This window comes from Scyliorhinus canicula, chromosome 14 (assembly GCF_902713615.1).
Source record: "Scyliorhinus canicula chromosome 14, sScyCan1.1, whole genome shotgun sequence".
Lineage (NCBI taxonomy): Eukaryota > Metazoa > Chordata > Chondrichthyes > Carcharhiniformes > Scyliorhinidae > Scyliorhinus > Scyliorhinus canicula.
Window position 1 is genome coordinate 54,874,118 of NC_052159.1, and position 24,575 is coordinate 54,898,692.

Here is a 24,575-nt window from a genome sequence, read left to right on the forward strand (position 1 = left end):
GCTTAATGGTATCTTTGTTCTGGTACGAGACATAGGCTATTTATTCCAAGTAAGAGTGCATTACAAATCCTGGCATGTAACAGGCCATGACTTGATTGTGGATAATCCAGTTTTAGTAAAGTCACGCTTTCATAATATCAACATAATAAGTTTGTCTGGACAGTGCTGGCAGTAATTGTCAGATTTAAATTGTGATGAATGACGCATCTGGCGTGCAAACGACAGCGCCATTGCGCTATTAGAACAGGGGAGAAAATTCATTATTTTTCCGTGAAGAATTTAAAGAATGTTAATTATTTTTAATAGGTTTGTTGGGGAAGCAGTTCAAAAATGAAAAGCAATTAATTTAATGGTGGGAAGAGAAACTTTACTGATTGCGAACTATTGTAAAGGAGCATGGAACATATTGTATCTAAATCATTTGGATATATTTCTGTAACATAACAAATACATTTGATGAATAGGGGCTAAAACAGGTCATGTTTATTCAAAGCATTTATGGACCCCTGGCAAAGACCTGACTGGGGGGACAAATACATTGAGTTATTACCCATGGGACAACAGTGCAATAAGTTGTCATCTGTGTTCAGAGAGCAGATGTTGATTCAGGATATCTGACTTTAAAAATCATACATTTGTAAACATTTTTGTTTAATAATAACTTCCCATAACTTTACATCTGCAGTCAGTAGGCTCTCCCCCCAGTAGTGGTTTTCATCTTTGGGGATTTGTGTCTGTACGATGACTTGGTGAAATGAAGAATGAGAGTTTAAGTGGGTAATGCTTGTCCCTTTCAAATAGATAAAGTTGCAAGCAGATTGGATTGGATTGGATTAGATTTGTTTATTGTCACGTGTACCAAGTGAAAAGTATTTTTCTGCGAGCAGCTCAACAGATCATTAAGTACATGAAAAGAAAAGGAAATAAAAGAAAGTACATAATTGGACTACACAATGTAACTAGATAACATCAGCATCGGGTGAAGCGTACAGGGGTGTAGTGTTAATGAGGTCAGTCCATTAGAGGGTCGTTTAGGAGTCTGGTAACAGTGGGGAAGAAGCTGTTTTTGGGTCTGATCGTGCGTGTTCTCAGACTTTTGTGTTTCCTGCCCGATGGAAGAAGTTGGAAGAGTGAGTAAAAGCCGGGTGGGAGGGGTCTTTGATTATGCTGCCCGCTTTCCCCAGGTAGCGGGAGGTGTAGATAGAGTCAATGGATGGGAGGCAGGTTCGTGTGATGGACTGGGCTGAGTTCACGACTCTCTGAGTGTCGTGCGGTCTTGGGCCAAGCAGTTGCCATACCAGGCTGTTTGCAGCCAGATAGGTTGAATGCTAGTCAACCGTAAATATGTTATGATGAATTTAATTTTAACATTTTGAACATTATTTCGTAATTAAACCAGTTGAACAGTTTACCTAGTCAGCGTGGGAAAGTTTGGTGTTTACATCCCTTACCACTTTCATTTGGTTGTGTTTGGTCCAGTAACCTGGCAGAAATGTCTCGCTAGTTCTCGTGATTACTGGCAAGGTATTGTTTACAGTGGAATGATGGCGCTGTAGGCAAAATTAAGAAGCTAATTGATCATAATCATTGTGGTTTTGTGAATAATGAGTTTGTTTTTGACTTGCGTTGTATAATTCTATTATTCCTTCTAGACTCCTCTCCTCCCTACATCCTTGTGTGGAAAGACACCAAACCTGACTTCCTTATTGTTTCCAACTATCGAGCTCCTTAGTTGATTCAGACTTTGCTTTAACCCATGATCCGCAGACTGATAAACCCCAGACTGAGAAATCCCAATTAGGCATCGCCACTTCCTCATGTAACTCATACTCTTCAACTTGGTGATGTTTTGCATTACGGGTCGTGGATTTTCACCTTGATTTCTCTATAAAAGCTCATACTTTTGACAGACTTTCTACTACATCACTGTTATCCTTGAAAAAAATAAAGAATTGTTATGATATGGCACTTTTCATGAGCACCAGATGTCTCAGCATTTTATAGCTAACTAATTTATTTTTGGAAGTGTAGTCTCTGTTGTGATGTGAGAAACCCGGTAGACAGTTTGTGCTCAGCAAACTCCCACTAGGGGAGTTATTGTGGGCAGTGGCTAATGTCCCTACCTCTGAGCCAGAAGCTTGATTCGAGGCCCACTCCAAGAGTTGATGGCTATGGAAGGTGGGCGCGGCAAAACAGGTTGATTATAAACCTGCAAATTCTTCCAACATGCCTGTGGCAGGTAGTAAGAGGAGGGGAGACTCATGGTGAGCCAGACTTGATGCGGGAGTGGCATCTCTCAAGCTTCACCCTCTGGCTTCAGGCTAGCAATCAGTTCCAGGCAAAACTAGTTACGGAAAACAGGGTGAGCATGTGCTTTGTCTGCCTCATGCATCTCGAGTGGGAAGTCTTCTAAGTCTAAACCTCAACTCCCACAAGCAGCAATGTGATAATGACCAGATAATCCATTTTGTGATGTTTCTTGATAAATAAGTAAGAAGTCTTACAACACCAGGTTAATGTCCAACTGGTTTATTTTGGAATCACTAGCTTTCGGAGCACAACTCCGTCATCAGATGTGTCCTGACAAACTCACCTGATGAAGGAGCTGCACACCGAAAGCTAGTGATACTAAATGAACCTGTTGGACTTTAACCTGGTGTTGTAAGACTTCTTACTGTGCCGACCCCAGTCCAACGCCGGCATCTCCATATCATTGATAAATAAGGAGCAGGGCACCGAGAGACTCCCCTGCCCTTCCCTCAGTACCACAGGATCTTTTGCATCTACCCAAGCAAACAGATGGACCCCAACTTAATGTCTCATTCGAAATAAAAGCGCCCCTGTCAGTACAGTGCTCCCACAATACTGCACTGGAGGGTCAGTCTGGAGTTTTGTGCTCAAGCTGTAAAGTGGGACTTGAACCCAGAACCTTCTGATTCAGAAGCAAGTGTGCTACCAAGTGAGCCACAGTTGACACACTGCCCGTAGTTGGTAACTATGGCATTGTTCCTTGGTAAACACTAAAAGCTTGACAGCAAGTTGAAATATGAAACCATAACTCTTGGTTCTAGTCATTGAAAATGAAATTAAATTCAAGATTAATGAAACCATTGGTCTTGAAACGATTTTGCGATGGAGAAGTGATTGCTTTTAAATTTTATTTATTTTCATCCTCTTTTCTCCTTCCTTAAGTCTTCATTGCCTCCTGCCTTGCTTAGTGGTGAGGACAGCCAATGATTGGCTGACGACAACCTGGAGAGACATTCCACTCCGCTGCACAAAATTCATGTGTCCTGCATTGTTGGATTGGCCCCATTGTTTATATTTTTGACAACACCTGAAGGTGCATTCATAACAGGACGAAGATTGCTGTATACATAATATTTTGAAAAATTGTGTGTTCTTGAAGGAAGGGCTGATTAAGTTTAGTTTAATGGAGCATTAACAATGTCATACCCAAAGTGGTCACCGACTTGCAACAGCTCTTTTGCGAGAAACCTATGTGTAGCCTGCAGTGTTTCATATTAACTGACAAACTGATAAAGATCCATCTCTCATCATTTCAGTTGGTGAGACAGAATCTAGAAACAAATTCAGTTGTTTCCAGGTGATTTGTCTAAATCTAGACCTTATTTTCTCCTGAGGTAGTGATTAAAACTGCACACTGCTTATTTTTTAGGACATCCTCTCAGCAGACTAACCATTACTTTGTAATGTATTCTCTTTATGCTGTGTTTATGTTTACACATTTGGCTAAATATTATTTTATTTTACCTCCAGGTAAAATGGATAAAAGGAAATTAACAAAGCAGGTGAGTCATACATATAAGCACCGGTATTCAAGTTTGATTTAATGTTATTTTCCATCAAATCAATAAGATGCATACTTCCAGTGAAGAAAGGTTGAACAAGTTAGGCCAGTGTCTATTAGAGTTTGGAAGAATGAGAAGTGATCTTATGGAAATATGTAAAATATTGTACATTGTTGATTTTGTTGCTGCCACAATGCCAAAGAAGTGCCTCAATAAAATGTTTATTTTAAAAAAAGAAATATATAAGATATTGAGGGGGCTGGATAGGGAGGGTGATTCCTCTTGTCGAGGAAACTAGAACATGGAGGCATACAGTGGGTTTATGAATAAGAGGTCTCCCTTTTAAGATGGGGTGAAGAGATTTTTTTTCCCCTCAGAGGATCATTTAGAGTGTGGAATTCTCTTCCCCAGAAGGAAGTGGAGGTTGGGTCTTTAAATTTATTCGAGGCTGAATAAGATAGTTTTTTGTTAGGTGAGGGAGTAGAGGGTTATAGAGGGCAGACAGGACAATGGAGCTGAGTTCACAAGCATAACAGCCATGATCAAATTGAATGGTGGAGCAAGCTTGAAGGGACGAATGGCCAACTCCTGCTCCAAAGCCCCAAGTACCAGGAAATTCTTTAAATTTGAGACAAAAAATTACTGTAACAAGTAATTGAATATTATTGATGAAACAGTTGAAAAGTAAAATTGGCAAAATATTGAACTATTTATCTATGCCATTATATGTCTTCCAAATTTGGCTTGTCTGGAAATAAGTCACGATCCTGCCTGCCACCTCAACTGAACCTAAACATCCCATAGCACTCTTGCAAAGGAAACCAGAAGAGTTCTCTCTGGTCTCCTGACAAATATTTATCCTTCCATCAACATAGATGGCAAATAGATTGAGAGTTTGCTGTGGACAAATTGGCTGCCACGTTTCCTACAACCTAAAAAGTACATCATTAATTAGAAAACACTATGGACACTCTGGGATTGTGAAAGATGCTATATAAATGCAACTTATTTCTTTCTAACAGCTGACATCATTGAAAAAGTCAAGCAGCGCAAACATTTAAGTAAATAATTTTTTTCCCAAAAACTGCCAATCTCTCTACTATTGATTTGGGTTTAGATTTGTAGGGTGGAACCAGTTGCCACGTCCATAGGCAGTCTCAACACTGTCTTTGATAGCTGATGCATTGGCAGTGTGGAACAAAATTAATACCCGATTACTTTCCTGCCAACAGATAAAGACATGTCCCTGTGGTGATTGTATAACCTATAAATCCACACTGTTAACCATAGGTTCATCCCGGGGAACATTGATTGGGGATTTCAGGGTTCGCACAGAGCGGGCATCAGACAGCTGAGGGACCTGTTTATTGATGGGAGGTTTGCGAGCCTGGGGGAGTTGGAGGAGAAATTTGGGCTCCCCCCGGAAACATGTTCAGGTATCTGCAGGTAAACGCATTTGCTAGACGGCAGGTGGAGGGATTCCCTTCGCTTCCCGCAAGGGGGGTGAGTGACAGGGTGCTTTCGGGGGTCTGGGTCGGAGAGGGGAAGATATCTGATATCTACAAGGTAATGCAGGAGGCGGAGAAGGCGTCAGTAGAGGAGCTGAAAGCTAAATGGGAGGGGGAACTGGGGGAACAGATCGAAGACGGGACATGGGCTGATGCCCTGGATAGGGTTAATTCTTCCTCCTCGTGTGCGCGGCTTAGTCTCATCCAATTCAAGGTGCTGCACCGGGCCCACATGACTGGGACGAGGATGAGTAGGTTCTTTGGGGGTGAAGACAGGTGTGTCAGGTGCTCGGGAAGTCCAGCGAACCATGCCCATATGTTCTGGGCATGCCCAGCACTGGAGGAGTTCTGGAAGGGGGTGGCGAGGACGGTGTCGAGGGTGGTGGGATCCAGGGTCAAGCCAGGATGGGGACTCGCGATTTTTGGGGTTGGGGTGGAGCCGGGAGTGCAGGAGGCGAAAGAGGCCGGTGTGCTGGCCTTTGCGTCCCTAGTAGCCCGGCGAAGGATCTTGCTACAATGGAAGGATGCGAGGCCCCCAAGCGTGGAGACCTGGATCAATGACATGGCGGGTTTCATTAAGCTAGAGAAGGTCAAATTTGCCCTGAGAGAGTCGGTACAAGGGTTCTTTAGGCGGTGGCAACCTTTCCTCAACCTTCTGGCTCAACAATAAGGTACTGGGACAGTAGCAGCAGCAACCCGGGGGGGGGGGGGGGGGGGGGGTGGGGGGGGGGGGGGGGGGAACGATGACTATGTTTGTTTATTTAATTTTAATTTATTTTTAAGTTCTTTTGTTGTTCATTGGGGTTGGGGGGGTGGGGGGATGTGATACATGTGTCGATACGGTCTGGGGGGTGTTACAGTTATTATGGGTTATTTTGTTGCATTTCATTGTTTGTCGTTATGTTTTATATTTTCTGTAAAAAATTCCAATAAAAATGATTTAAAAAAAAAATAAATCCACACTGTATATTACTGTGTCCCTGTGGGCTCCATCTGTGAGCCGTTGCGTGGCTCTGCCCACAGGGGGAGATGAGGAGCATGTACAGGGCTCCGCCCTTGGCTCCACCCCCAGCAGGAAGTATAATGTGCTGCGGTCTTGCGAGCCTGCCTTCAGTTCAGCTAGTCCCAGGCAGGCTCAGTTGTAAGTCGATTAAAGCCACAGTTTACTTCAACTCGTGTCTCTTAATGAATTGATGGTCGCATCAGTCCCAAGTACAATTACTGTCAGCATTAAATAGCTGAGTTAATTGTGGTCACGCTTCCATTGACCACAGTTACACAAACGTCAATTTATATGCAGCTGCATTAATGTTACAGGGCATTCATTTAAAATACCCTGATTTCCCCTCTCGTTACCCATCCGTAAACAGAAAGATGCTTTGGCTTTTTAAAGGTGTTTGGCACATTGGTTAACACTGCTGCTCACAGCTTCAGGGACCCGGGTTCGATTCTCACCTTGGGTCACAGTCTGTGTGGAGTTTGCACTTTCTCCCCGGTTTTCCTCCAGGTCCTCCGGTTTCCTCCCACAGTCCAAAGACGTGCGGGTTAGGTGGATTGGACATGGTAAATTGCTCCTTAAAGTGAGGTTACAGGGCAGGGAATAGGGCCTAGGTAGGTTGGTCTTTCAAAGGGTCGGTGCAGACTCGATGGGCCAAATGGCCTCTTTCTGTACTGTAGGCATTCTATGATTCTATGATTTTGCCCCTTTATAAGTAGTGGCGTATTTTCCCAACCCTCAAATCTGGAGTGTTCCATCCTCTATGAATAACTTGCACAGCAAATTCGTGGTAGGATAAAACAAAAAGGGTTGGTTTATTTCTACACACACGTGGGAGAGGGGTTTCACAATGTCCACCCCTTTTGTACTCATGCAATATCGAGAGGGGGTAAGGGAAAAGAAGGAGGATCAGAGCCAGGTGACAATAAAATACAAGCGAGGATTTTATGCGTGTCCAGAATTAATAATCAAAAGTCCAATGGAATATTTATCCAGAGGGGAAGTTGGCTGTTGCAGGGTGGTACATCTTTCCAGGAATGAGATTTGATGAGGGCCTGAGGTCTTTCTGCTGCCACCTGTTTGATGGTAAGATGGTACTCAGCGCAGCCTTATGCCTGGAGTCCTGAGGTCAAACAGTAGCTGCCTATAACTTCCAAAAGCTTATTAATTAAAGGAATTCAGACAGCTCAGGTCTCAGTCATGTGGCACTGGTTTTAGTTTATGAAACGAGACCCCTCGCTGAAAATGATTGTGTGTTGGAACAGGTAACACAAAGGCCGTTAGCACCAGATAGAAGATTAGAAGTTGAAAACAGGTGCCTATGTTCATAACTAGCCAGGTTAGAGAACATCGTCCGCGAGAGACCACTGTGTTGGCTTGACTGAAATATTTCTACGATGCAAAAGGGTGTTACGTTCCATGACGTGTTAGCTTTGTTTGCTTTATAACTACTCAGAAACCTTCAGTGACCCGGTTTCGATTCCCGGCTTGGGTCACTGACTGTGCAGAATCTGCATGTTCTCGCCGTGTCTGTGTGGGTTTCCTACTGGTGCTCCGGTTTCCTCCCACAAGTCCCAAAAGACATGCTTGTTAGGTGAATTGGACATTCTGAATTCTAATAAAGTTTATTATTAGTATTAGAAGCCAGCATGTGATCAGCTGGGGCTCACAGAGAAAAACAGAGAAAGAAAATGATACTTTTATACTGTAGTCAGGCTGATGGTGATTTATTTTCTGTCCGATCTAACGGGACAGTAAGCACATAAAACCGCTTAAAATTTGGCATACCCTTAATATAGTGCCATCACAGTTTGAGTGACTGTACTTCAGTTTTTTGCCAACATGAGAAACCCAGCAACAGGGAAAGTGTTTTCTGAGGGCATGTCGAGGAATTTCTGGAACCTTCTAAAAAGAGCCATCCAAATTTGCGTTCATTGACCAGGCTGTCAATGAAAAGCAGAAATCCATTCTGGTGACTCTTCCCATGCTCAATCAATAACTCCCAACTTGGCAACTTTTTTAATGGCACCACCCAGAGATCTGAGTGACGTAGCTGAGAGCACACACATACTCTGTATTTTCTGAGTACCCTTGATTTAACAAGACTACCCCTACCCCAACCACAAGATATATGCAGTAGATTGTGCTCAGTCCCAATTGTAACCTTTTCCTTAATATTTCAGTCAATTAAAATGAGTACATGTGAATTTTAACTTTTTAAAATGATTAAACATAATTTAACCATGTTTGATTCAGTATCCTGATTCATCTGGAATTGAACCCTAAAGATGGTTCCCAGTTTCCTTTGAAGTAACAGTTGCTGCTCGATCATTTAATCTGCCACCATGCCAGTCAGAACTGTAGCTTACAATCACTGAATGGTTCCAACACAGAAGGGGGCTCGTTGTGTCAGTTCCAGCTCTCTGCAAGATTGACCCTGCCCTTTCTCAATAGCCCTGCGCTTTTTCTTTTTCCTCAGGTGCTTTATCCACTTCCCTTTTGAAAGCCACAATTGAATCTACTTCCATCACACTCTCATTGCATTTCTGATCAAACTACTCACTACACAACATGTCATCATTGGTTATTTTGCTTTTCAACTCAATGTCCTCTAGTTCTCAACCCTTTCGCCAATGGAAACAGTTTATCTTGATCTACTTTGTCTAGATGCTTCATGATTTTGAACATGTCTATCAAATCTCCGCTTGTGAAGTTCCCCATAGACACTGATAACTTTGAATTCCTAGCGACCGACTTGAAGATATTTCACAGCAAGAGATTTTTACTGCAACTTATTAATGGCAACATTAACTTGATATTACTCTAAACTACAGAAAATAAATCCCGCCTTTAATTTTTTAACAAGATCAAAAACCAACCTCCTTACTGCTAACTGTCGACAGACAGTTCTGTTTTTACAGAAACCAGCCCACGATAACTGCCAGCCTCCAATGGGTTTGCTCCTCCCCATTTCTTCAAGCCATAATGTAGAGTAGCAGTCAGAAGGTGCTTCTCTCAGTTTCCAGAGAAGTCCTGACCAACTTCCAGCAGTGAGGCCTACTCCTGGCGATTCCTTCCCTACAGCTATACCTGGATGAGTTTTCTGGATTCATTAGATTGCCATGGGATGCATCTCCTTGACCAGAGATCATGGGCGGGATTCTCCTACCCCCGCTGGGTCGGAGAATCGCCCGGGGGGGGGGGGGGGGGGGGGACGTAAAACCCTTCCCGCCGCTCCGACACCGGCTGCCAAATTCTCCGGCGCCAGTTTTTTCGCGGGGGCGGGAATCGAGCCGCGCCGGTCGGGGGCCGTCGACAGTGACCCACCCCCAGCGATTCTCTGGTCCCCGATGGGCCGAGTGGCCGCCTGTTTTCGGCCAGTCCCGCTGGTGTGGATTAGACCTGATACGTACCGGCGGGACCTGGCTCTGTGGGCGGTTAGCGGGGTCCTCGGGGGGGGGCCCCACAGTGGCTCGGCCCATGATCGGGGCCCACCGATTTGCGGGCGGGCCTGTGCCATGGGGCACTCTTTCCCTCCGCGTCGGCCTGTGTAACGCTCCGCCATAGTCGGCGCAGAGAAGAAAACCCCTGCGCATGGGCAGGAAATATGCCAGCGGTTCTGCGCATGCGCCAACTCGTGCCAGCTGGCGGAGGCCCTTCGGCGCCAGTTGGCGCTGTGCCACCCACTCCGATGCAGAGGATTCCGCAACCTCCGGGCGGCCCGACACTGGAGTGGTTCACGCCACTCCTTGGCGCCGGTACGGCCCGCCCCACCAGATACCGGAGTATCCCGGTCCATGTTTCTCCCACATTCTGCTTGGTAATCCACAGAAAGGCAGTACATCACTCTCCCCTAACTACACTAGCTGCAATCTTTTCTCTCTCTAACAAACCCCTCTCTGTCCAAAATAACTCTTGAGAAAATATGCTCCCATTTAGCCGAACTGCTCGTGCCTTTGTTTTCAAGAGTGAAATGCACATACATTTCAATAGCCTCCCCTGAGCACCCTCTGTTCCCATGATAACTAAGTTACACAGACTTCTTATCAGATGCAAACATAGCAGATCACATGACTCTCCATTTCTCCTTGAAATACAAAGACATCCAAAACATAATTATCTTATAACACCTCATATTCATAACACTCTCATTCTTCTCTCCTCTAAGAACAACCCCAGCTTCTCCAATTTGTCAAAATAGCTGTCATCCCTGCATTGACACATCAACTTGGATAACATACTCAAATCCAGGTATGAAGATTAAACCCACAACACTCTGATCCAGAATGCTGTCAACCGAGGCAATCTCTGAATAAGGTTCTGATTAACAATATTTGCAGATTGCCTGTTAAAGAAATCCTCATACTGTACTAAGCAATATTTATCTATAGTGCCATCAACAAGATGGTTTAAACAATATCACAACCCTGAGGCATTGTTGAAGAATAATTTCCTCCTGGTTCTGAGATCTGGTAGCATGGTTCCTACCTAACCCAGAATTATGCAAATGTGGTACTCATAGAGTTTGGAAAATGCAAAATGAAGAAAAAAGCAGATTATCTGTCTTATTGGACTTTTTTATTCTTTTAAGTCATACGAGCCTCCTCATATAACACTGTTATATTACACTTTGTGGTAATATGTCATTAATCATTGCCTCGTGATCCAAAATAGTCTGCTGGTGTGATGATCAAGAAACCACCAGTCTTTAACTCGAAGCAAAACTGTTGTATTGAATAACGATTAAATTAAATTGAGTTTGCACACTCTACTGAGTTGTAACTGTTAATAAAGCACTGACTGAGTCTGGTAAACTATAATCTATGATTAAGTATTAACTAATAAAGTACATGTGCTAATTCTCTCTAACCTAACTAGTCCTCGAGTTGTGATCTATCTCTCTCCTCTGCTAACCACTAAACTACCCAAGATTTCCTGAGCTTTGATATTTATACTGGGAACTGGTGGTGCCCCCTAGTGTTTACATTACATGGAGATGTAATAATTAACTCTTTAGTGTTATGCCTATATACATATCATTACAACACCTGCACCCCTTTACTCTCAAAGACCCTTCCGAATGATAGGTTGTAGGAGGGAGAATTATTCAGTTTCAGTTTAGCTTCTCAGGCTCTGTACAGCACGGGAATAGGAAGTCCAATCTCTACCTAACAAAAATTTATGTTCAGCTTTTTTCCTACGTGTATGCATTGCAAATGATTTTTCAAGAACTAATCAGTTCAGACTTTATATCTATGGTATATGCACAGTGCACATCATTCCAAATTAAAGAAGATTTTACAAGGTACATGATATCCACTTTGACAGCAAGTGGGCAGAATGCTCCATCCTGACAGTGAAAGAGTTTCACACTTTCCAGTCTTGTCCAACCAGTGGATGATCTATAGTAACCAGAAACAAAGCAGAATTGAAAAGCAGCTGCACATGTCCTTTTTTTAAATGTTTTGGCTGCTGCGGATTCCACCTTGTGATATCAACAGGGTGCTTTACACAGTATCACGACCCTCGGGCACTATTGCAGAATAATTTCTGGAAGTAATACTGCAATAAACGTGTAATGTTAGTTTGAATGATGGTGTTTTAACTAGTTTGTGCCTTGGAGAAGTGCTTTTTTTTTTTAAATAATTTTTATTGAAGAAATTTTTCAAAATACAAACATTTTAACCCCCCCTACATTTAAATTTAAATTATATCAAAACAGAGTCAAACCCCCCTACTTAACAAAAAGTCCCCCCCACCCCCTACTCGCGCGTCGTCCCCCCCCCCCCCCCCCCCCCTCTCTGCCGGCGAACCGACAGTCAGGCCAACTTATCATTTCTGGCAGTGTCCTCGGGCAGGCCCTGCCCGTGCCACCACCGCTACCGTATTTCCTTCGTTGTTGTCCCCCCCGTCCCCCCCCCCTCCCTCCCGCCCTCCCCTCCCCTCCCGGGTTGCTGCTGTCACGACCTCAGTTTCTATCTCTGATCTAAGAGGTCCAGGAAGGGTTGCCATCGCCTGAAAAACCCCTGCACCGACCCTCTCAGGGCGAATTTGATTCTTTCCAATTGGATGAAGTTTGCCATGTTGTTTAACCAGGTGTTAACACTTGGAGGCCTTGCGTCCCTCCACTGAATCAAGATCCTCCTCCGAGCCACCAAGGACGCAAAGGCTAATATTCCAGCCTCCCTCGCCTCCTGTACCCCCGGCTCCACCCCAACCCCGAAGATCGCAAGTCCCCATCCTGGCTTGACCCTGGACCCCACCACTCTCGACACCGTCCCTGCCACCCCCTTCCAGAACTCCTCCAGTGCCGGACATGCCCAAAACATGTGTGCATGATTCGCAGGGCTTCCCGAACATCTGACACACCTGTCTTCACCCCCGAAAAACCGACTCATCCTTGTCCCCGTCATGTGGGCTCTATGCAGTACCTTAAATTGAATGAGACTCAGTCTCGCACATGACGACGACGAGTTGACCCTCTCTAGGGCGTCTGCCCATGTCCCATCCTCTATCTGTTCCCCCAGCTCTACCTCCCACTTGTCTTTCAACTCCTTTACTGGTACCTCCTCCACCTCCTGCATAATCTTATAAATGTCCGAGATCTTCCCCTCCCCGACCCAGACCCCTGATAGCACCCTATCACTCGCCCCCGGAGAAGTGCTTTTAATTGGTTGTTCTATTGTTAACATATGTGTCGACTCATATGGGGTGGAACTCAGTCAATTTAGTTTCAACAAATTGCCTGGGAGAGAGAGGTTCCCAGATATGTTTTTGCTGAAGTCTCCTTCTCATGTCACATGCGTACCCCCCTTTTTGTAAGAAGCAATACTTTGCATTGAACAAAAGGATCTAAAAATATGCCATGTAAGTAGCACAGTACCTGTACTTTACTACTGAATAAACCAGAACTTAAAAGAACACTTGATGATTCATCCTTAGCTCAGTGAGTAGAACGAACATGTTTGTGCTGACACACAATTCGTGGGATCTTGGTTTCATTTGAAAGAATTTCGACCATGTAAGACACTGCTTTGATGGGGAGGTAGAGAGACCATAAGACCATAAGATATAGGAGCAGAATTTGGGGACATCGGTCCATGGCTGATATTTTTCTCATCCCCAATCTTCTCTCTATAACCCCTGATCCCCTTATTAATCAAGAACCTATTTATCTCTGTCTTAAAGACACTCAGTGATTTGGCCTCCACAGCCTACAGATTCCACAGATTCACCACCGTCTGGCTGAAGAAATTCCTCCTCATCTCTGTTTTAAAGGTTCATCCCTTTAGTCTGAGATGGTGTCCTCTGGTTCTAGTTTTTCCTACAAGTGGAAACATTCTCTCCACATCCACTCTATCCAGGCCTCACAGTATCCTGTAAGTTTCAATAAGATCCCCCCTCATCCTTCTAAACTCCAACAAGCACAGACCCAGAGTCCTCAACCGTTCCTCATAGGATAAGCTCTTCATTCCAGGGATCCTTCTTGTGAACCTCCTCTGGACCCTTTCCAAGGCCAGCACATCCTTCCTTATATACGGGGCCCGTAACTGCTCACAATACTCCAAATGGGGTCTGATCAGAGCCTTATACAGCCTCAGAAGTATATCCCTGCTCTTGTACTCTAGCCCTCTCGACATGAATACGAACATTGCATTTGCCTTCCTAACAGCCGATTGAACCTACACATTAACCTTAAGAGAATCGTGAACAAGAACTCCCAAATCCCTTTGTGCTTCTGATTTCCTCAGCATTTTCCCATTTAGAAAATAGCTTATGCCTAAATTCCTCCTTCTAAAGTGCTTAAACTCACACTTTCCAACATTGTGTTCAATCTGCCACTTCTTTGCCCACTCTCCTAGCTTGTCCAAGTCCTTCTGCAGCCCGCCTGATTCCCTAATACTACCTGTCCCTTTACAGATCTTTGTATCATCTACAAACTTGGCAACAGTGCCTTCAGTTCCTTCATCCAGAACCTTAGTGTGAAAAGTTGTGATCCCAGTACAGACCCCTGAGGCACACCACTAGTCACCGGCTGCCAGCCTGAAAAAGACCCCTTTATCCCCACTCTGCCTTCTGCCAGTCAGCCAATCCTCTATCCATGCCAGGATCTTACCCTGAACACCATGGGCTCTTAACTTATTTAACAGTCTCCTGTGGGGAACCTTGTCATAGGCCTTCTGAGAATCTAAATAAATCACGTCCACTGGTTCTCCTTTGTCTAACTTCCTTGTTACTTCCTCAAAGAACTCTAACAGATTTGTCAGACATGACCTCCCTTTGACAAAGCCGTGCTGACTCAGTCCTATTTTATCATGCAAGGTACTCCGCAATCTCATCTTTAACAATGGACTCTAAAATCTTACCAATGACCAAAGTCAGGCTAACCGGCCTATAATTTTCCGTCTTCTGCCTCCCTTCTTAAACGGAGGTGTTACATTAACTACTTTCCAGTCCTCTGGGACCCTTCCTGCCTCCAGCGATTTCTGAAAGATCACCACCAATGCTTCCACAATCTCCTCAGCTATCCCTTTTAGGACCCTGGGGTGTAGTCCATCTGGTCCAGGTGATTTATCCACCTTCAGACCTTTCAGTTTCGCCAGAACCTTCTCCTTAGTGATGGCCACTGCACTCACCTCTTCCCCCTGGTTCTCCTGGAGCTCTGGCATCCCACTGGTGTCTTCCACCATGAAGACTGATGTAAAGTTACTATTCAGTTCCTCTGCCATTTCTTTGTTTCTTATTATTACTTCTCCAGCCACATTTTCCAGTGGTCCAATGTTTATTTTTGCCCCTCTCTTACCTTTGATATCATAGCATTTACAGTGCGGAAGGTGGCCATTCAGCCCATCGAGTCTGCACCGGCTCTTGGAAAGAGCAGTTTACCCAAGGTCAACACCTCCACCCTATCCCCATAACCCAGTAACCCCACCCAACAGTAAGGGCAATTTTGGACACTAAGGGCAATTTATCATGACCAATCCACCTAACCTGCACATCTTTGTAACTGTGGGAGGAAACCGGAACACCCGGAGGAAACCCACGCACACATGGAGAGGATGTGCAGACTCCGCACAGACAGTGACCCAAGCCGGAATCGAACCTGGGACCCTGGAGCTGTGAAGCGATTGTGCTATCCACAATGCTACCGTGCTGCCCTATCTTCTTTTATATTACTAGCTAGCTTGCACTCATATTTCATCTTCTCCACTCTTATTGCTTTTTTAGTTGTCCTCTGTTCGCTTTTAAAGGCTTCCCAATCCTCTGGCTTGCCACTAATCCTCGCCACTTTGTATGCTTTTTCTTTTGCTTTTCTGCTGTCCTTGACTTCCCTCCTCAGCCATGGATGCCTTGCAACATGTTTTTCTCCTCCTTGGGATGAATTTCTGTAGTGCCTCCTGTATAAACCCCCCCAAAAAACTCCTGCCATTGCTGTTCCACTGTCTTTCCTGCTAGGCTCCTTTTCCAATCAACTCTGGCCAGCTGCTCCCTAATGTATTTGTAGTTACCCTTATTTAATTGTAATACCGGTACATCTGATTCCAGATTCTCCCTCTCAAACTGCAGGGTAAATTCTATCCTATTGTGGTCACTGCTCCCTAAGGATTCCTTCACCTTAAGTTCCCTAATCAAGAGAGGGAGGCTAAAAAAACGACCTGGCGACACCAAGGACTCTAAAGTCATGTCAAATTTAAAACATGTCATTCCAGGCCTAAGTAAGTTTAAATTGAGTTGCACAAAAATCAGGAAAATAACCATTTCACCTTGAATAAAATCAAGCTCTTAGTAGTATTGCATAAACCCTGAAATTAAAAGTGCTAATAGACGTGTCAGCATGTATTTTACCCAAATCTATATTTACAAACAAGAGAAACACTATTGAATCCATATTGGTTCTAAAGTAATAAACTATCTGGTTTTCTGTTACATTTTATCACCCACATATATTGCATTTATCATTCTAAATGGTCTAGCAATACCTTTTGTTGTAAGTATGCTAATTAATTTGATTCATCCACTGTAGGAGAAGGGCAGGGCGGACTTTGGCACCTTAACCTTACTGGATAATATAACATGATATAAAACATGTACTATGATGGGATAGAGTTTCTGCTTTTTGAGCTCAAAATTGCACTGGTTAGATTTCAGTTCAAGATGCCAACAAAAATCATTTGCATAATTACAAGTATAAAATCTTCTCTGAACCAACACAAGCATCATAGAACATAATTGGTTATTTCTTTCTTTCAATTTAGAAGTATTTGTTGATGTATTTAAGAGTGATATCTTCGAGTATTTCTATTTATACAGCTGAAAATGGATTTGTCACAAAAAATAGACATTTAGAACAGAGAACATGGAACAGTATAGCACAGTACAGGCCCTTCGGCCTACAATGTTGTGCCAACCACTTATCCAAATGTAAGATCAACCTAACCTACACCCCTTCAGTTTACCGTTGTCCATGTGACTGTCCAAGAGTCGCTTAAATTACCTGAATGACTCTGACTCCATCACCTCCGCTGGCAGTGCATTCCACGCACACACCCCACTCTCTGTGGAAAGAATCGACCTCTGACATCCCCCCTATACATTCCTCCAATCAACTTAAAATTATGTCTTCTCATGACAGCTATTTCCTGGGGAAAAGTCTCTGGCTATCCACTCTATCCATGCCTCTCATCACCTTGTATACCTCTATCAAATCACATTTATGGTAATGTGTCCAGTCCTCCACTTGTGAATATTCTGCAAAATTTACCAGTTTCAACCTCAGCATGTGGTCAGTTTTGTGAACCAGGACCTGATTTGACGGAATTGATTTTGAACCAGCATTAAAAAATCTCAGAAACTGACGTGCGAATGGCTTAGGGCCTAATTGACAGTTTAGTATTCCCCAATCTTAGCCCTAATTTGTTCTTATCACACTGATGTTATTAGCGTAATGAAGTTGCCACAGGACCAATTGTATTAGTTGTGCTTTTCCATTGGCCACAGCAGCAGTCCACGACTCCCTCACTCCTGGTGGCTGTCTGTCAGGCCCTGTTCCTTGTAAATCAGCAAGAAACTCGTTGAAAACATGGAAAACCCGACAGCAGGAAACGTGATTGAGCTGGAAACCCAAGTACATGAGAGCAAGACGGCAGAAGCTTGTGGCTGTGCTACAACAACTTGTACTTATTTTTCTTCTTTATTCTTTCATGGGATGTGATGACCGCTGACAAGGCCAGCATTTTGTTGCCCATCCCTAAATGCTCTTGAATTGAGTGGCTTGCTCGGCCACTTCAGAGAGCAGTCAGCCATATTCCTGTGAGTCTGGAGTCACATGTAGGTCAGGTAAGGGCAGCGGATTTCCTCCTCTAATGGACATGAGTCAACCAGAAAGGTTTTTACGACAATCAACAACAGTTTCATGGCCAGCATTAGACTTTTAATTCCAGATTTTTGTTAAATTCAAAATTTATCATCTGCCATGATGTGATTCGAACCGAGATCCCCAAAGTATTACCCTGGTCACTGGTTTACTAATCCAGTGACAATGCAACTACACCACTGTCTTTAAAGCAATAAAACATGCCAGGGCACTTCAGAAGAGTTATAAAGCAATATTTGACACCAACCCGCCACATAAGGTGGTATTGCTGCAGATGATCTACTGCTTGGTCAAATGGATAGAGATTTAGGAAATTAATTCCTGAGCTTAGGACTTTGGAAGCTGAAGGCATGACCATCAAATGAGCACTTAAAATCCTGGCTGCTCAAGGAGGTCAGAATTAGATGAGTACAGATATGTTAAAGGGTTGTGGAGCTGGAGGAAATTACAGCGATGGGGGTGGGGAGTGGTAAGGGGTTTGAAAATAAGGGTCAACATTTTAAAACCAAAGTGTTGCTTGACTGGAGGCCAGTATAGGTCCACAAGCTCTGGATGATGAATGAACAAGACTTGATGCCAGCAAGAACTTAGGCAGCAGAGTTTTGGAAGACATCAAGTTTACAGGGGGTAGAATATGGCAGGCCATACAGGGATGCATTGGAATAGATAAGTCCGGAGGTGACAGAGGCATGGATGAGGGTTTCAGCAGAAGGTGAGCTGAGGCTGGAGTAGAGTTGGGTGATGTTGAGGTGGAAGTAAGCGGTTTTAGTATTGGCACGGATCTGCAGTTGGAAGCTTATCTTGAGGTTAGAGTACCCAATTCATTTTTTTTTCCAATTAAGGGACAATTTAACATGACCAATCCACCTACCCTGCACATCTTTAGGTTGTGGGAGTGAGACCCACACAGAAACGGGGAGAATGTGCAAACTACACACGGTTAGTGACCCGAGGTCGGGATCGAAACCAGTTCCTCGGTGCCGTAGGCAGCAGTGCTAACCACTGCGCCACCATACCGCCCTCTATTGAGGTCAAATATGACACCATTATTGTTCAGAAGATTGCAGGTAAATAATGTTGCAACCTTTGAGCATCTTCCCCCCCCCCCCCCCCCCAGTCCTCATTATTGCTCCTAGTTAAATGTAAAAAGTTCAACATGCTTATCCTTTCCTGCTCAGTGAATTTATTCAGTAGCCAGTAACATGATTCCAAATAAAAACACAATCAAACTTATTTAGAGAACTGTAAGAATTATATTTATGATACTTTCTTCCCCCAATTATACTCACCCGAACTGCTTTTTTTTCCTGCAGGAAATTGATGCATTGGTGGCACAAGTTACAACTGTGAAACAAAGTACAAATCTGTTCAGAGACCTTAATGATAAAGGTATGTTTAAATATTTAGAAATGTTCCATCTTTAATCATTCATCCAGAGATCTGTGCTCAAAGATTTATCATCAAGACAAGCAGGTCTTTTTGCTGACAGCTAAGAATTTATGTTTAAAATTGGTTGTGGTTACGTTGACTGCATTTATTTCTCAAGTGTATTTTGCTGCAGTTATTGGGTTGTAAGTTGACCTTTTAAACCTCAAAAACAAACCCTCCAAAAGCAGGGGTCAGTTTATAATCCGAGTATAAAATGAACCGTGTCTGTGTCTGGGTGATTGCCATCTTTGTTGTTCACCACGTGGGGTCTGCTCTGTGTGAATGTCTCCTGACCTCCCGCACATCTTCGCAACACAGCCCATATTCCCTGCTTGACCCCTTGCACCCAGGTATAAAGCATCGGTAGGTAAAATATTAATTTGTGGGATGGAAAATTGAGGCATGATTACCGATGCAAATATAGAATGTCCTCGCTGAAAGGAGAGATTGAATTGCACACTGAGAATATTCAAAAATAAAATTTATGCGACCAAGAACATGGCCTTGTATGCCAGGTCTACTTAGACGCAAAATCTATGGTATTTGTCTTTTGTTTAAATTTTAATTTAACCAACTCAAGGTCAGGTGTTCTAATGTATGCACAATTAATTTCACGTTTCTATTCACGATCAAAAGGTAACCCAGGTCCAATTAAGCACCTTTGGCACACACACAAGGTGTAGAATGCCATTGAGATCAGACTTTTTCTCAAAGGACAGGTCCAGGCTTTCACTTATACTGTAATGTACCCGGTTGGCAATTGTACATTTTTTTTAAAGAGCATTTAACTGATTAGTAAATACACTTTTTTTTTGGTTGATGCCAGCAAGATAAAGTGGTCATATCATTAACTCTAATAATGCCATAGTAAAGTTCCCCTCGGTAAGAGTCATCATAACAGGTTGGCATGTCAAATTCACTTTGAGAGTGAGAAAAGTGGTTATGAAACTGTGATAGCCCTCACAAGGATCACGCATTGATTTCCCCGTGGGCTTCGTAGAATATGAGTTCCCGTGGTGAGCGGGCGGAGTGCCACCAGCTGGCCCTCGTTAGCGGGACCTTTAAATGGCCCAGACTGGCAGCTTCCCAATGTCCTGGGCTGGGACGTTAGTTTGTGTGCCGTGGTAAAGGCTTCATTTTGAGTTTAATATAAACCAGTTTGACCTTTCAATGCCTCCAAAAATGATTACATTGGCGACAAGGATCAAACAGAGGATTCTGAGCAGCCTTTCTGAAACTCCCCGACAACAACTCCGGTAAGAAACAAAGCAAAAAGAAAAGCCCGGAAATACCCTGGTTTGGTAAGCTCAAGCCTTATAATGTGGATGTGGAGGACTGGCCCCAGTATGCCTAACGCATGCATTACTTCTTCCACGCCAATGGAGCAGAAGGGGATGACAGACATAAAGTAATCCTTTTGACAGCATGCAGGGCCTGACTTTCAGCATTATTAAGAGTTTGACTTATCCTGCCACCCCAACGTGAAAACGTTCAATGAGCTTGTGGGATCTAGTAAAGAACTATTGCAACGCAAAGCTGTCCGTAATCCTCCAGTGTTGCCTATTCAAGTCAGCTGAGAGGACACCTGGGGAACTGTGACAGAATTCCTGGCGAGATGCTTCTTTAAAAATTCATTTACAGGATGTGGGCATCACAGCATTTATTGCCCATTCCTAACAGCCCTTCAGAAAGTGGTGGTGAGTTGCCTTCTTGAATCGATGCAGTCCCTGAGCTGTAGGTACACCCATAGTGCTATAAGGGAAGGGGTCCCAGGATTTTGACCCAACGACAGTAAAGGAACAGTGATATATTTCTTTTTCTAAAATATTTTTATTCACCATATTTTCATCAGTTTCGCCATACAAAGGAGAAACAGAAACAAAACAACTCCCAACAATATAAAAGAGAAAATTGTCCCTCCCCAATCCCACATCCCCTCCCTTCACCCCTCAACTTTCAATGCCAACCAACTCCCGAAAGTGCACAATAAACAAATCCCAAGAATTGTAGAACCCCTCTGACCCCCCTCAGCTCAAATTTCACCTTCTCCAGGGTCGAAATCTCCAGCAGGTCCCGCTGCCACACTGAGGCACAGGGTGGGGAGACTGACCTGCATCCCAGCAGGACCTGCCTATGAACGATCAACAAGGCAAAGTCTAAAACATCCCCGCATCCACCTGCAACTCAGTCTCCACATCCGTATGCAAGACACGCGAGATTGTGCTGAATACCTCCCGCCAAAACCTTCCCAGCTTCGAGAAAGACCAAAATATGTGATGTGGTTTGTGGGGCCCCTCCCACATCGCTCACATGCATTCTCCACATCCTCAAACAGTCGGTTCATCCTCGATTTTGTGAGGTGCGCCCTATGTACGGCCAGCCTAGAAAGCGAGTTTGAGGCATTCACCCTCCGCTGCACCTCACACCACAATCCCTCTTCCATCGCCCCCCCACACCCTCAATCCTCGTATCCTCGAATATTCCCACCATCAACGGCGCCAGCTTGTCCTTAAATTTCTTATAGAATTCAACTGGGTACCCGTCCGGTGCCGCTGTCTACCCTGCCTGTATCCTCCCAATCGCTTCCTCCACCTCCTGCCCCTTACAGGCCCTTCCTAGCCTTCTCTATCCTCCTCATCCAACCTCGGATACTCCAATCCGTCCAGGAACTCCCTCATCTCTTGCTGCTCCCTCGGTGGCTCCAATCTATATAACTTCTTATAGAACTCTTCAAATACATTATTGATCTGCTCCAGGCCGCCACCAGCTTCCCATCTTATCTCGCACCTGAACTATCTCCCTCGCTGCCGCCTCCCTCTGGAGCTGGCGGGCCAACATACCCTGTCCTCTCCCCATTCTCATAGACCACCCCCTCACCCTTCTCATCTGGTGCACCTTTTCCCGGTGGTCAACTAGTCGAACTTCGCCTGAAGCTCCTCCCTCCTGGCCAAGAGTGCCGGGTCCGGGTCCAGGTCCCCTACGTACCTCCGAACCACCTCTAGCATCTCTATTAATTTTGGTGTTCCTCTCTCTTCTGCTTGTCCACGTTACCTTGAACAAAATCACCTCCCCCCTCGCCACTGCTTTCAGAGCCTCCCAAACCACCGACTGTGAAACCTCCTCCGAGCAGTTAAACCCCACGTATTCCTCGATCACCTTCCCAATCTTATTGCAAAACCTCCTGTCCCCTGACAACCCCACACCATTATCCACCCCGGCCTCTGGGTCATCCCCTTCTCCAATACCACATCCACCCAATGCGGGGCATGGTTCAAAATCACTATTGCTGAATATTCGGACCTCCTAACCCCAGCCAATAGCAACTTCCCACCATGAAGAAGTCTATCCTCGAGTACACTTTATGTACCGAGGAGAAAAACAAATACTCCTGCTCCCTCGGGTGCAGGAACCTCCACAGGTTCTGCCATCTCTCTCATGAACCCCGCCAGCGCCTTCGACCGCCCCCCCCCCCCCCCCCCCCAAACTGGGCAGCGAGTGTGGCTGAGACCTATCCACCTTCAGCTCCTGCACTATATTCCAATTCCGCCCCTCCTGCCCTATTAATTTGTGGGTATCCAAATCCGGAATGGCACCCAGCACCCTCTTCACAGACCCTGCATCATCCCAGTTGGGGGCATATACTCTCGCCAGCACCACCAACCTCTCTTCTAGCGCCCTCATCACTATCATTTACCTGCCTCCTGGTCCGCCACCACCTAATCTGTCTGAAACCGCACCCTCTTGCCCACCAATGCCGCAACCCCCGAGCCCTGCTATCAAACCCCAAGTGGGAAACCTGACACACCAACCTCTTTCTAAGCGTCACCTGATCCATCACCCTCAAATTGGTCTCCTGCAGCATTACCGCAACGTCCTTTAAGCCCTTTGTGGTGAATTATAAACACTAATAATCCACACTGTATTGTACAACATGTGTTGAGCCTGTACTTGTAGTAGATCACGTGTAGTTGCGCGGCTCTACCCACAGGGGGAGATGAGGAGTTTGTACTGGGCTCCACCTTTGGCTCCGCCCATGGCTCCACCCATGGCTCCTCCCCTAGCCGGAAGTATAAAGGTCGATGCTGAAAGCCTGCCTGCCAGTTCATCTGGAGTTCATCTTGTCACAGGCAGGCTCTGTTGTAAGACGATTAAAACCACTGTTCACTTCTAACCACGTGTCGCGAGAATTGATGGTCTCATCACCCTTTAAATGTGTAAAGATCCTCGACCACTTCGCCAGTCCTCTAACTCCCTCACATTCCACGTTACTATTCTGACCAGGGGTCTCTCACCTCCCCCGCCCCTTCTATCCGCTAACATCATAATCCCAGGCCCTGACCATCGGGCCTCACCCGTTCCGTCCTTTTGTTGCCGTTGAACCACTCACCCCCCCATCCCATCCCCACTCCCAGAATCACCCCCCCCACACTTCCTCTTGAAAATACCTCTCCCAGTTTTGATCCCCTCCCCACAACTTTCACACCTCCCTGGCCCATTGAAAGCTGTTCGACCGTCCCCTCCCCCTCCACACTCCGTTCCTTAGCCAACCTTTTCTTGCTGGTATGGAAGCCCCTGCCCAGGCTCCCCTCTTCCCAATCCCGTCCCCCATGACTGACCCAATCCCTGGAAACAAAGACAATATTTGACAAAGCACAATATTCTCTTACCCACTGTAGCCCATGGCAAAGGTAAACTACCCTTTTGCATCAACCAACCCAAAAACCAAACACCCAATTGTTCCCCCAACAAATAGAAAACAAATAAACAACCTGAAACAAATAAGGCTACACATAATATTTAACCACCTCCCCTCAGTCCGAAGCCAAACCCCAGTCCTATCTCTCATTTCAACCCCAGTCCTTTGGCCTTCACAAACATAGAACATAGAACATAGAACGATACAGCGCAGTACAGGCCCTTCGGCCCTCAATGTTGCACCGACATGGAAAAAAAACTAAAGGCCATCTAACCTACACTATGCCCTTATCATCCATATGCTTATCCAATAAACTTTTAAATGCCCTCAATGTTGGCGAGTTCACTACTGTTGCAGGTAGGGCATTCCACGGCCTCACCACTCTTTGCGTAAAAAACCCACCTCTGACCTCTGTCCTATATCTATTACCCTTCAATTTAAGGCTATGTCCCCTCATGATAGCCACCTCCATCCGCGGGAGAAGGCTCTCGCTGTCCACCCTATCTAACCCTCTGATCATTTTGTATGCCTCTATTAGGTCACCTCTTAACCTTCTTCTCTCTAACGAAAACAACCTCAAGTCCATCAGCCTTTCCTCATAAGATTTTCCCTCCATACCAGGCAACATCCTGGTAAATCTCCTCTGCACCCGTTCCAAAGCTTCTACGTCCTTCCTATAATGGGGCGACCAGAACTGTACGCAATACTCCAAATGCGGCCGTACTAGAGTTTTGTACAACTGCAACATGACCTCATGGCT

General features: G+C 44.9%; 1 protein-coding gene across 1 annotated transcript in view; it reads left to right on the forward strand.

Moving 5' to 3' along the window:
* micu2 (mitochondrial calcium uptake 2) overlaps window positions 1-24,575 on the forward strand; it is a 599,136-nt gene that overhangs the window by 413,067 nt on the left and 161,494 nt on the right. Inside the window, 2 exon segments of the mRNA XM_038818942.1 lie at window positions 3,781-3,812; window positions 19,005-19,080. Of these exon segments, the coding sequence (XP_038674870.1) occupies window positions 3,781-3,812; window positions 19,005-19,080 (108 nt within the window).